The sequence below is a fragment of the Pempheris klunzingeri genome, chromosome 2, assembly GCF_042242105.1.
Source record: "Pempheris klunzingeri isolate RE-2024b chromosome 2, fPemKlu1.hap1, whole genome shotgun sequence".
NCBI lineage: Eukaryota > Metazoa > Chordata > Actinopteri > Acropomatiformes > Pempheridae > Pempheris > Pempheris klunzingeri.
Window position 1 is genome coordinate 12,872,878 of NC_092013.1, and position 14,954 is coordinate 12,887,831.

The following is a 14,954-nucleotide window of genomic DNA, read 5'->3' on the forward strand; positions in this document are numbered from 1 at the left end:
TTGTTGGCCTTGCTTTTATCTGCATGTCTATTTCTATCTTCCTGTAAATTGTTCTTGGTATTGTGTTTACATTCATAGCAACTTAAAACCAGAGTCAGATTCCTCTGAGTGTTCACCAGTGGTAGTGATTCTGGTGCAGTTCTATATTTACTGCCAAACAGCTGTGATGTTTTCTTTGCAGATTAAGATTTGACTTGCAAAACAAGAACCTATAAAACATAATGTATTATACTTCCCCAAAATTAAGAGAAATAACTGCATTCAACACTTGGACCTGGTCCTTGGTGAGTGTTTTGAACTTTCAATCCATAAATTAAAGTTGATTTTAATTTAATTTGATTAAAATTATAATTGTATATGATTTTCATTATAGTGCCACTACTTTTACATATAACATCTGAAAACGGGTGAGTCATGTAAACACTGCCAAATGAGCTTCACCCAATGAAAGTCACAATAAAGCAAAATTAGCACCAGGCAGTTAGCCAGTAATAACAAAATAATAACAATGATTATTAAAAGTACACATTTATGCGCATTTGTCGAGATCCCTACCTTCAAATAAGTTATAAAACCTTACAGCAACTGTGCTTATTGCATAAAAATGTCCGGTAATCAAAAATAAAAAGCGGTGTTTTTAGCGCCTCTTTCAGAAACAGTAATCCGTCTCACGGCGCGTTTTATCTGCGCTTTCATGTCGGTGCTCACACACCCAACGTGTGTGTGTGTGTGTGTGTGTGTGTGTGTGTGTGTGTGTGTGTGTGTGTGTGAGGCAGGCAGGCAGGCAGGCAGGCTGACTGGGGCTCGGCTCGCACACAGCAGTGTTGATGATATGTGTTGTCAGCTGAGCGGAGAGAACAGCCTGCTGCGGTACAGGCTGTTCCCGGCCTGGCTCGGCACGGAACGGGTTACAGGTCAGGGTGTCTATTGGAACACAGTGTTCTCATCAGCAGCGGCAGCGGTACAGCTACAGTACAGCCGGAACACTGTGTTACTTTGTGGCTGCTTTCCAAGACCTGCCCCTTAATTTTACACTAAAAGCCCTCCCACAACTCTACTCTATTCTACTCTCTCTCTTTTTCTCCCCCGTGCGTCTCTGCCTCTCTCCCTCACCAGCAGCATTTTCAAGTCCAGAGATCCATGTGGCTGCCTCGCCGGCACGTTTATGGTCACTAGAGAGGAAAGGGATAAAAAGAAGAAAGGGGCTAAAAAAGAAAAGGAAGGGAAAAAAGCGCTACATAGTCACCACATGAGCAGGACATTTAGTTCCCTGGATGTGAGATGAGAGGAGAGGGCTTGAATTAAGAGGACCAAATATCCACCGATTGAAAATCCACCGTTTCTGAGAAGACATAAGAGAAAAAAAGGATCGCAAGGAAATGTGAGTGTTTTAATTTATTCCCTCTGTTGTGCTGCTTAACTTGATTAAGGAGTTAATTAAGACATAATGTTCACCGGCTTTCTGTTCACGCCTTGCTGAGTTAAAGGGACACTTGTTATACATCATGAATTTACATTTTATCCGGAGGATTAAAAAAGGAGTCTGATAAACGCGTTAATGATTAATTAAAATACACGTCCAGTGTCTGAGTAGCAATTGCTCTAGGATGGATGTTGAATTTGCCACATGCGTGGGGGCATTTGAGGTTACAGAGGTATAAATGCCAATGTGCTGTGGAAAATAAGGGGTGATAAGACTCCCTGGGTGTGTGTGTGTCTTTTTAGGTGTGTGTGTGGGTTTTTAGGTGAGTGTGTGTGAGTGAGTGTGGCACTTGACTGTGGTTCCCATATGGAGGTGGAGGAGAACAACAGTTTACATCCAGAATCCCTTTGGGGTTAGGTGTACCTTCATAAATTACAGGTTATCTAAGCCTGTTTCTGAGAATCAGTAGCATTAACTCTGGTTCACTCTGTGCAGACTCTTACTCATACTGGGACCAAGTTGGACGTTACATGACATCATGGGAGCCTCCGAATGACTTGGGTGCTATCATACATGTGTTTGTATTGGAGATGAGGCGGTGAGGTAGAAGCAGAGCTGGCCAGCTGACATGGACATGGGTTGAGGCAATGTCCTAGAAATGAATCAGATTGCCTAAGGGGGATATTAATGAGGGAAAATAACTTTCTGTCTAAATGCACTGACATGAACGGATACATAACCATTAGACGCTACACATAGATACAAGTGAATGCCACAAACCTTTGCCACTGTAGCAGCATTTCCAAAATAAAGCCATGCCATTAAAAACAACTTCACAAGCTTAATTTTTGTCTCCCAGTGATGCTTTTGTCAGGTTAAAAAAGACTTCCATGACAATGCTCTGCTTCAGGATGCCAGTCAATGGGTCACAGTGTGTGCTCACATGTTCATATATGAATCAGCAGCCGAGTACGGATGTGAGACAGAATGTACAGATAGGCTGAGAGCGTCTGTGGATGTGGTCTTAGCCTCATTGTGTTCTGTTCCTGCATTCCCCCGCAGGGTATCTGAGTTTAGGTACAAGTAGCCTACATGCCATTATTTTATCTGTGTTGTAGCTATTTGCAGTTGGCTCTCAGTGTTAGATAAAAATAAAGTGTTTCATACAGGAAAAGCAAAAAGTTAAACGATCAAATTGATGGAGTGAATAACTGTTCATTGTGTGAATTCACTGATCATCACACTATTACTCCTGTTACACCATTACTCATTTGAATTGCATGTCAATGTAAACACAAAGGCATAATTAATTTGAATAATCAAAATTTGCTTATTTTTTATTCGAAAATCGAGGATGGCTGTATGTGAGGGGGTCTCAGATTGGTGAAAACCGTCAGGCTTTGCCAGCGGGGATCTGTGAATAGAAGGAACATTGTGTTCAGACGCACACACACACACACACACACACACACACACACACACTCATGCACGTACAACCAGTTACATCTAAAATGCAATCCATGACATCTTAAAGACAACAGGACAAGGTGTTGCTACAGAAGAGACGGACATTTTGTGCTGTGCTCGTGTTGAGGAGTTCGGTGAACGAATACTTGTTCTTTGAGAATGACACGAAAATAAAGAAGCAGAATGAATTGTTCAGGTATCACCAACACAGATCTCTGTGGCTTCACCCAGTGGGTTAAGGGACATGGAGGTGCCATGGCTTGAGCTCTTGCTCTTCCTAAAATCTTCCTCGTATGAAGAAAGGGACTTCAAATCCATCTCTTGATCAATATCCAATGCAGTGAGCGTATTGCCAAATTGGTGCATCTCAGGCCAAGCTCTGTTGCACCATTTTCATACTCACAAGCTCTACAAGAACTTAGTCACCACATCAGGATGTCCAACGATTTGCACATAGTTATGAGCAGCATCTGCGATGTCCTGGAAGTGAAGACATGACAAGTGGTGGAAAAACTGAGAAACCAGAGGGCCCACTGACCTTGAGCAAAGTTTATAATCTTAAACCATCTCTGTGGAAATATTACGTGACCACAAGAGAGCCGTATGATGAGCACCCTGCATGATCTATCCCTCATATTACTGTCTTCAGGCTTTGCAGTATATACGAGTATGACTTTACTTAGCCTGGCAACTTAGATATGCTGTTTGCTTCAACAGAATTGAGAAATTCTACTTAAACTTGTCCTAAAGCCACACGACGTCCAGTGCGAGAAGCTCAAACGATGGTCGAAAGTCACAGTAAGGAGTTTTGACTGTGACATCGATGAGACTACCTCTTATCTGTAATTACATAGCTCTTCTTATAAGCAAAGCCAACTCAAACAAACGCAAAACCTAGCTTTTAGATAAATCTGTCTGACCTGCAACAATATTAGAGAGAAATTACATCATTTTCTGCTTGTAATTATAAAATCAAATTGTCTTCTTTCCTTTGTTAACACTTGTTGGTCAGTGTGCAAAACATGTACACATCATTCTGGTCCAGGTCCACTGACTTCTGCTTCCCAAAGAGTCATAACGTCACACAGTAGCGGAACAACTTTTGAAAACGTAATTACATTTAGAATACGTACAACATTCACATCCCAAATCGGCTGTACACCTAATGACGGGCCAATTTGGGCTCCACACGGTGTACTTCTAAACATCACCAAGTGCACATGTTTTTAAAACCAGCATACTTTGCTGTGAGTCTTTGAGAAGCAGAAAACCCTCGTTGGTTAGCCTACCATGTATTTTCTCACCGTAGATGTTACATTTTGCAATCGTCACTTCACAACTCTGGCCAAAAGTCCTGGCATTAGTAACATCCCGACAGTCCCACAACAGCTGTGAGCTGATGCTATTCGAGCAAGTGTTAACGTCTCAGCTGTTGCATGTGATAATAATCACCAAATAGTGTTTGCCAATGTGCTCGGCATTGCCAACTAACTTTTTCATTGTCTTTAAACAATGTCAAGATTATTCTGCCTGCGCTGACCGAAAATGCCTGCAGCCGTGTGTATTGAGGTGGTAACAATGCTTGTTGACAATGATTGCTCTTGTGATGAGAGAGGCAACATTTAGCAGCTGTAACACCAACAGGTCATTACAGCTTTATTGCTCTGGCAAAGCTACAGATTCTGTCTGACTGACTGACAACCTGGGTATGTGTCTACACTACTGCAACGTATTAGGTTCTGGTATCAAATGTCTGATCTGATCCATCTATTTATCTCTCTACAACAGTGTTTAATGTTGTGCTATTATGGCATTAAGAAAGAGAAAAAATGAGAATTCTTTGTCTGATCAGTTTGACAATAACTGTTTGAGAAAACAATTTATTTTGCAAAAACAAAATGAGAATTAGTGCTATCAAAAGAGGAAAGATCTTAGGAAGAGATCAGCATCTATGTGGGTATGATGACCATGCAGATAGAGGTCAAATGCTGTTAAATAAAAACATATGACCTAACGGCAGCACAGCCCAAAAGAGTCACAGTATTTCACCCATATCACAACATCACCCATCAAAACCAGACAATAAATAGCCTCATATTCTGATAAGATGTTGTATCACCGTGTGTATCACCACCGAGTTGAAGAGTCGTGATCAAATTCAAGATTCTTACCTGCCTCATCACAAAACACTGAGAGAGATTACATGACTGTTTTTGTGATGGTGCAGCTTTATCAGTACAGAGTGTGTGAGCGTAGCCGAGCCCACACTTTTCCTGTGCATACAAGGAAGAAGATTAATGTTCAAATACTCGTTACAGAAACAGTGAACACATCTAAATGAGGCTCTGCTGTGCTGCGGATTGAATTTTGGTGTCCGTAAGATGTCTGGATGCCATTTATAGGTTGACAAAGATCACAAAGGGCTATAAACTAATAGCCTGGAACATAGTGTACTCTGGTGAGGGCAGCGCGTGTTACAAAATTAAATGACTGAAGTAACATATTTATAGTCATGTAATTACTTCATCTGTGGGTGATCAGGCGAGGTGCAGCACAGCTGAGTGATATCACAACTGCAGTGCAAAGTAATGCTCCTCGCACAGCTGGGATCGATGTTAATGTGGCTTTTGCAGTAAATATATCTCCAGTAGAGTATGCGGATTTACAACACGGGCTCTTAAATAGCTACAAGTTATATAATGTGGAGGAAAAAAAAGTCTTGTTCACTGAGTCGATTATGGAGATCTTGTACTGATATTTTTGTCAAAGATTGTGACTTTCCAGTCTTTTCCAGTCGTCGCTGCAAGTTTGTCCTAAAGTGAAAACATGAGGCACAGGGACATGGTATTTATGGTGCTCAGATTTCTAACACGTAGGCTTGTGTGTTAATCATTTTTACAGTGTTACCGTGTGATGTCCACACGCAGAAATGACCACTGATCAGGATCTGCCTATGGATGGCCAGTCAGCCACAGCCGTGTTTGCTGCAAGGGGAATCGATGTAACACCTAACAAAGACGATGGAGTTGTCAAGGTATTTATTACTTCATTTCTTTCAGTTTTTCATGCACTAGTAGGACTCATTCTTCCCTCAGCTCCTATCTCTTCTATACTCCCTGTTATAAAAAGGTTTCACAGTTGAACCGGAAGCTTTCTGTCTGCAGGTTGTGAAGCGTCAGGGGCTCGATGGAGAGCATCCAATGATTGGGGACAGAGTGACTGTCCATTACACTGGGAAGCTGCTCACTGGGGAGAAGTTTGACTCCAGTCGAGATCGCAAAGAACCTTTTTGCTTCAATGTGGGCAAGGGTAGGGGACTTTATGCATTACTGTCGAACCTGATGGTGTCCTCATGTTGGCTCTTACTGAGAGGATCAGTTTGTTGAAAAATACGCTTCTCTGCTTACTTGCTGAGACTACTTACTGAGAAGATTGATACCTCTCCGTTACAGTTAGCTTAGCTTAGCATAAAGACTGGAAAATATGGGAAACAACTGCCTCTGTCCACCGACACCAAACTCACCTACTAGCACCTTTAAAGCTAAAGCGCCTAACCCCCCCCAAACGCATCCATCACTTCATTAATTAGTTAATTAATGAGCTTTAGAGCTTTAGAGGAAATGGTGGCCAGGCTTTATGTTACCTTTGGACAGAGCCAGACTAGCTGTTTCCCTCTGTATGCATTCTTTATACGAAGCTATCTGTCTCCTGACTGTAACTTCATGTTTAACGGGCAGATATAAAAGTGGTGTCAGTCCTCTCAATGTTGGACAAGAAAGTTGATAAGTGTATTTCCCAAAATGTCAAACTATTCCCTTAAAATCTCAAATAATACATTGATTCTCACATAATATTTGAGTCAGTTTTATAAACCAGCATTGTCTCCTCTCATAGTCTTTGTGTTTTCTTGATCCACTCACAGGACAAGTCCTCAAGGCCTGGGACATTGGCGTGTTGTCCATGCAGAGAGGCGAGGTGTGCACGTTACTGTGCAAACCAGAGTATGCTTATGGAATTGCTGGTAATCCCGAGAAAATTCCTCCCAGCTCCCCAGTCGTGTTTGAGGTAGGTGTGCCTCGTCAGTGCTGCCATTTGTGCAGTTCATTGATTGTGCATTGCGCAGAGGGACCCTGATAAGTCAGGTGCATGTGTCCGTCTCTGCAGATGGAGCCGTCTGGTCATGAAATGAACTGGTTTGTCTCTTTGAATCCCCCTCAGTCAGACAGCCAGAGTCGTTCAGTTGCCACTCTTACAGACTGTTTGGAGCTCAATGGGGATACAATTCAGGCTTTCTCCGTCCCCTATAATCAATTGTAATTATACTTCAGCTGTGGGAAAAATCAAAAGAGATTTAGCCAAGTGCTCTGCTTAATAGCTTACCCCCCAAGGAAACATCTTGGTCAAAAATGTACTGTTCTAATGTCCATACATTTTCTTTTTTCAGTGCTTCCCATCTATCACTGCCAACAATAAACTAACTGTGTTAGATGTTACAAAGCATCATATAATCAGGAGTTCAGTGCTAGAGGAGTTCTATCTATCTGTGTGTCTGTGTGTCTGTCTGTCTGACTGTCTGACTGTCTGTCTGTCTGTCAGGCTGTGACCTACGGATGGGACAGTCACTACAAACTCATGCTTTGCAGACAGATTTTGTTCTAATGCACATGACTTTAAACTTTAAATTATAGCGGCCACAAAGTTTCCAAATGCCCAAATAAGCCAGGCTGAATTTTGGGGAAATTAAAATGTACTTTTAACAACCTGGGGGGAATAAAAATTTTTCTTGTCCTGATAGAAGTATTGAGTGCATCTATCTATATCCAGTTGTCTTTTGCTTTAATCTCTTTTTATTTCCATTATTTATGTGGTAACTCCCACTTGTTTTTCATTATGCGTTTGTTTTTCTCCTCCTACACGAACTGTAGCAACGGGATAGACGTAGCTGTAATTTTGGTTTCAGCTTTGTATAACTGTTTGTGTTGTACAATGATTAAATAAATGTTTACAACTACACAGATGGAGCTACTCAAGTTTGAAGGAGAGATGCTTACAGACGATGGCGGCATCATCAGAAGAATAAAAGTCAAAGGAGAGGGATACACTAATCCCAATGATGGAGCAACTGTTGACGGTAAACCCACTTCTTTTCTTCATGGATAGTTGCTTGATGTTGTGCCAGTTTGCCAAATGATCAATTCATTAAACGGTTACATCAGAGGTTAAACTGTGTTGTGGTTTGTGTGTTATGTCCCACAGTGCACCTGGAGGGAAGCTGTGGTGGTAGATTGTTTGACTGCAGGGACGAGAGCTTTACTGTTGGTGAGGCTGAAGATAAAGGCGTTCCTCTTGGAGTGGACCGAGCCATGGACAAGATGCAGAAGGGAGAGTGCTGTATACTTTACTTAAAACCAAAGTAAGTTAAATCGCGATCCTTGGCACTTCTCTCTCAAAGCAGTTGCAGTGGGATCGCTAGATTTCATACAGGTCCTGTGGTCCCTCATTACACCAGTTAAACTAAAATACAGTTATGTCCCCAGGAGCTTTTTAGTCCACAGTACTTGGATCAGGATTTCTGTCCGATGACGATTATATTCATTTTGCTATTTCAATATGCAGCCTTTCTTCTCTCTGTGTTTGTCTGATATGAGGTTTTGAAGAATTATACTCTAACATGAAAAATCCCTAAATTTACAAGATTTTTTTTTACAAGATTCGGTATTACAACAATGCTGTTCCTGCTACTATTTCTAGTACATATTTTGTATACATAAATATACATTGTGAGGAGTCAGATGTAACGTGGTCCTCAACAACTATACAATAACTGTATGAGAAACCATCGTCACTCACTGTAATCTGAGTGCTAAATCAAAGGCTAAAATTTGTCTCATATGGTGGGGATACTGTGCTGATATTGATTTAGCGATATTCTTAAAACTACATGTGCAGTACTTTTAATGCCTAATAGTTCCACAAAGCTTAAAATCCACCAGCATCTTGATAAATGCAGGAGCTTGATGAGTGGGTTCTTCAAGTCATCCAAAAAATATAGTAAATTCCTATTTTTATTGTCAATAATATTTTCTTCCCATTTGATCACATTCAAGAAGGAGATTAATTTGTTAATCCAGCTTTCTCTGTCATGTTTAAATGTTATTTTTAACTTAATGAATATGAATTTAATGAACAACATAGACACACAAAAAAATAAGAACACATAGAGTACGGTCCAAACCACATCATACCATTCCCCTAATCAAAAAAAAATATTTTGATGATAGATAGATATAAAGAGAGATATAAAGAGGAATTACAAAAATAAACAGAACACATTGTACTGGCCAAACCACATCATATCATTGCCTTAACTCTGCCCCATTATCTCCTCAGGCGAACGCGATACAAAACACAAGGGATTCAGAGCACACTAACAATTCATACTGAGAATTAATGCCTGCAAGTAGTCAAGTAACACAGAAACTCATTTGATAAGAGATTAATAAAGATAAATTAAATAGAAATAACTTTACATTTTGACTTTACATTTTTTTCATGAGCTACTTCATCCCTTTTAAGAAAACGGAACTATTTTGCAATATGTATGTGAATTCTTCTAATGCTATATATGAAGCCATCTCCTTAATCCGTGTGTTTTTTTTATTATATCTATATATTTTTCTCAGTTAAGAGCTACCAGCATCTTTGCCTTCAAAATGCAAAAACTTGAATTAAACTACAAACTGGCTCTGTTTTGTATTATAATACGTATGCATATGAATAAATATATGATGAATGAATGAAGGGAGATGTATTGAAACCACTTATGTTATATATATATATGTTATATCTCATTAGCAATGAAAGAGTTTTCCCTTTTCATCATGGTATTTTAAGATAGCGTCTGTAATGCTGCTACAGTTGATACCATCTTTGAACTTAGTTTGGCTGCTCTATATTTCAAAGTGGCACGCTCCAAAGTCGAGGTTTAACGGTTATGTTCTTTTCTTCCTCATTGTTCTTCTGAGCAGTATATATCAACAGGCTCATGCTCTGTCGTGTTTTTTTTTTCTTTTTCTCATAGGTACGGCTTTGGAAGTGAAGGTAGACCAGAGTATAAAATTGGATCAGACAAAGACATCAAATATGAAGTTACTCTCAAAGACTTCAAACGGGTGATTCCTGCTTCCTACGTTTTATTCTAAAGAAATAAACAGACAAATTGTACATTAGACCAGTTTTGGTTACTATATGGACTTTGGTTCGTATTTGCATTTAAGACAAACAAATTCAAATTAAAACCACTGATTACTCATATCCTGTGATATTATGTGTTTGCACAAGGCTAAAGAATCCTGGGAAATGGACTTGAAGGAAAAGCTGGAGTTGGCTGCTGGAGTCAAGCATAAAGGGAATCAATATTTTAAGGTATAGTCCTCGTGCTGAGCTCTTATCTCAACAAATTATAATTGTTTCATAACATGTTCATAACATGGTTTTATCTTTTGGTATTAGGCAGAGCGGTACTACCAGGCAGTCATCCAGTACCAGCGCATCGTCTCCTGGCTAGAAATGGAGTGTGGTACTGGGATAGATCAGCAGAAGAGGATACAGGACTTTCTTTTGACATCACATCTCAATTTAGCGATCTGCTTCCTGCGGATAAAAGAGTTCTCACAAGTTGTGGAGAACTGCAACAAGGTGAGCTGCAATACCCGGGTGATTGTCCATATTTAAACACTTAACTTTCTCATTTTTGTCTCTCTGTAGCTGCTAAATACGTGTGAATACATCCTTAACTAACTGCTCTGTGATTTTGTGTGCGTGTATAAGGTCATTGAGCTCGATGAGAGCAACGAGAAGGCTTTGTATCGTCGTGGGGAAGCTCGTCTCCTTCGCAACGAGTTCACCATGGCCATGGCAGACTTTCAGCAAGTGCTGCAAGTCAACCCCTCAAATCGAGCAGCTCGTGCTCAGATTTCCGTCTGCCAGAACAAGATTAAGGAACATCATGAGCAGGACAAGAAGACATACGCCAACATGTTCCAGAAATTTGCTGAACGGGACGCCAAGGTCTGTAAACTCACTGTTCTTGGCTAAAAGTGGACAAACAGTCAGCCGGTCTTGTTTGAGTTTTTTTCTTTTCATTTATTTTCTGTTCTTGTCTTTTCTTTTCTTTTATAGAATACTGTCATTTGTACTAACATTAAGCACTCAACACACACACACACACACACACACACACACACACGGAACTACTCAGTTATTCATGCTCTTTTTTAAAAGCTCAGCTTGTTTTATGACCAACCAAAGCAACTCTTTCGTTGTTTTATCTGCAGGTATTAAAAAAAACTTTGTTCATATAGTACCTTTTAAAACATTGTTACAAAATGCTTTACAAAAGAAAAAACTAATTTAAATCCAGCATTGCCACAAAAATGGCACTCCCTTTTCACTTTCCACAGCAATTGCATTCATTCACCCTTTGATACATAGAATCTAAACAGCAACTAGTAGAGGGATTGACCTCTCAATTGTTTAATTTGATTTGTATTTCAACTTAATCAGATTTTTATGCGCACCAGACTCATTAAACCTTTAATTGCTTGGGGCACTTTGTTCAGTTTATGGTCAGCCATTTTGGGTATCATGGTGAGAATAATTGATAATACTGATGGAGATCGAGCCCACCACTTCCAGCCAAATGTAAAATATTTTAATATTCATGACAGGATGCCTTATATTACAGATATAATACATGTATATGTCTGAGTTATTATTTTTTCCCAAAGGTTTCGATTACATTTTGATAGTAAATTGGCCTGCAGTATCGTCGTCCTGTGTATTATTGTGCTTTCTTCAGTATGATGCTGACCTCTAGTGTTCAGTCATGGATTTGTTGGTGTTTCCACCTACTGCTTCTCTGTTAGGGAAATATAATACAACAACACAACATGTTAATAAAATGATTTCTTAATATCAATGAAAAATCTAAATTTGGCCTGTTTTTACAGTCTTGATTTAATGCTATTTACTTTTTACATTTTTACACTTTTTACATAGATACAGTCTATGATTTTAGCAATTTCAAAATAGTTTTCCATATCAACGATGGTTTATTTTAGACTGCTGTAGTCATTTGTGCTTCATTTCTCCTTGACAGACTGGGAAGATGAAGAGGCGGCGGGATGACAGCATGAGGAGCGGCATGAATGGTGACGTGGGCATTAAACGACGGCGGAGGAGTCAGGACTGTCCATCGTAACAGTGACATTTGAAAGGGAGAAAAACAATGACATGCCTCTCTTTGCTTTCCAAATCATGGGAGCAGAGGCAGGAGTGAAGTCGCATAAAGGCCTCTAATCCAAACCTCTTTATCCCAAAATCCAACGTTACCATTCCTGCATATAAAGCAGAGTGTAAACAGGGACGTTTGCAAGCCAAACAGCATTTCACCCTGTCACACAGACTGTGCAACTGCCAGGATGCACCTTCCAGTGGAGTTAGGACTGCAGAAACATTGAGTTAAGATTGGTGAACACTTCTAGCCCTGACTTTTATCTTGAAAAAAAACACCATTTATTTCTTCAAAAACACAGAGGAATTCCATTTTATTTGTCATTAGGCGACTGTGTAGAGTTGAGATGTGCCTCTACAGCGTGTTTCTAATTCCAAGACTTGTATTTGGTTATTAAGCCTTTTCTTGGGCAGCTGCATGCATTTATCATGAGGTGCTTGGGATTCAGACTTGAAACGTTGCTATTTTTTTAATGTGCAATATGTACTTTGGATAGAAGGTGTAACAGGTCCCGTCTGCTAAGTGGTATTTCAAACAAAAAACAAACAATTCTACTTTTCCTCTTTTTGGAAAAGTAAGAAAATTGCTGATAACTTAGCCTTGTTTCATAGGAAGTAATATTTGTGTAGGAAAGCCTGCAGTCATTTAAGGTTGGGAAACATTGAATTGAATTGAATTGAATACTAATACAAGGATTCACAATCAGTGATAGAAGCCTAAAGTTTCCAATTAGCAGACACAAGCGGCTGAGAACCTAAAGAAAAGCACAAACTACAGAAACTAAATTATACCAAAAGTCTTTAATTTACTGTGTTAAATTATTGCTAACGACAGCAGAATTGATATGAGATTAATTCGTGACATTGAGATACTACCCATAAAGCCAAATCAGTACATCTTTTTTTAAAGCCTATAACAGGACTGTGGTGTAGAGAGATTATTTCTATAAGTACAATTGCTTTGGGCAAAGATGAGGAATTGTTTTTACTAAGATAGACAAGACCACAGTCATGCACTAAAATAATTTGTTCATAAATACATGCATGGTAAGTCCTTATTAATTTGTTGCAATTTTGTGTTTTTATCCAGGAAACACATCACACAGTACAACCTTTTTTTTAAATGAGAAGCCAGTCCGGTATGGCAGGCGATCAAGTAAAACAACTATAACAGACGATAACATCATTTTTATGGACAGATTACAATTCAATCCAGTGGCAGCTGCAAAAACGTAGAAAAAAATACATAAGTTAAAATATATATTAAGTTAAATGTTTCCTCGCCTGAGCTTTGGTGGATTGTAGTGACTGATTACTCAAAGTTTCTTCTACTGCTGCACTCATTGTATGTTTATCTATCAGCTGATTACATGAACAGCATTGCACAATCCTCAGCGCACGTAACTTCTTCATTCAAAAGGTGAACACATGACCGTCACAAATCCTCATAATTATGATTCAAACTTCCCCCTAAAAGGAGGCATTTGATCTTAAAATGCCCTCGCTCCCACCTTTGTGTCTGACAGAGCAGACACACCAGCATTGACTCTGTTAGTTCAAGTGGGAGAGGGACACACAAACCACAATGAAGCTTTAAAATCCTCAGAATCACAGTTTTCTGCCAATTCATGACAAATTTCATGAATTTGTCAACTCTGGTAATGTGGTCAACTTCATAATTTTACATCTGTGCAGTTATTTTTACCTCAGTCCCGCAACAGGAGTCTCTTTATTTCATTGCATTTATTTTTTTAATTTTATTTCTAAATGTGTGAATGTTAGTGGATAGTGGACAATGATGCACTTTGGTGACTGTCAAACCAACACTGTTGTCTTTTTCATGAAATGTCTGGATTAAATCTTGACAATAATCTTGACATGTTTTATAAGCATTGTTTGGTTCAGAATGAAAACCTTAGCTGTCTTAAATATTTTGTGTAAAAAAAAAAAAAAAGTGTGTATGTGTGTGTGTGTTAATGTATATTGTTATATGTTAGCAAGGTTTTTAAACAGCTTATTGCTAAATGTTTTCAAGTACTGTTGGCTCTGAACATTCAAACATTTTGTACAGTTGAAAAGAGCATGAAGTACTTTTTCTAGCAATTCTAAATTGCATTGATGAATATACGGAATATTTTCCCCCTACTGTCAACTATGAAAAGATCCCCAGGCCTCTTAGTGCCACATTGATCATCGATAACTTGATAATGCAAATTACAGGAATAATTTGGACAATTCTGACATATACAATCAGAATGAAATGCAGCTGATCAAATGCTGGTTAAACTGTGGCACTGCTGGTGTGAGATTGGTTTTATTAGGCGTGTTATGTCATACAAAATGTTTACATGTTACATCTGCGCCCTGCAAAGCAAAATGTGATCAATGTTATAAACCGGCATTTATGCAAAAGACATATTTTCAGACAAAAAAAATGACGTAAGGTACCTTTGTTCATGTCTTCTTTATATATATTTTTTTTTATTTTTTTGCACTTTAAAAGCATTAAATAAATCCAAAAATTGCATTTAAAGAAAGATGTCATTCTTCATGTAACAGGTCAGTATTTTACTTTGTAATAACATCTTTGAAGTTTGCTTTTGACGTCAGCATGGCGATATTGTCATAAAAAAGCTTAAATGAGAGAATTATGAAGAAGTTTTATTGATCTCATAGAAGACAGAATCAGGTTAGTGCCACCATCATTACTAACGTCTTTAATTTGTGCTTTTAATTTGCTGTCTTAGTGACACAATGGTAAATATCTTTC

The 14,954-nt window shown here is 39.0% G+C and overlaps 1 protein-coding gene across 1 annotated transcript; it reads left to right on the forward strand.

Annotated features, from left to right (window-relative positions):
* Positions 1-1,068: 1,068 nt before the first annotated feature.
* Positions 1,069-12,949, forward strand: fkbp5 (FKBP prolyl isomerase 5). Its single transcript, XM_070837418.1, has 11 exons — positions 1,069-1,381; positions 5,792-5,924; positions 6,055-6,199; positions 6,813-6,955; positions 7,907-8,021; positions 8,147-8,303; positions 9,972-10,062; positions 10,232-10,315; positions 10,403-10,588; positions 10,721-10,960; positions 12,051-12,949. The coding sequence occupies exons 2-11, from the start codon at positions 5,820-5,822 to the stop codon at positions 12,150-12,152; spliced, it is 1,368 nt and encodes a 455-aa protein (XP_070693519.1). The 5' UTR covers positions 1,069-1,381; positions 5,792-5,819; the 3' UTR covers positions 12,153-12,949.
* The last annotated feature ends 2,005 nt before the right edge of the window (positions 12,950-14,954 follow it).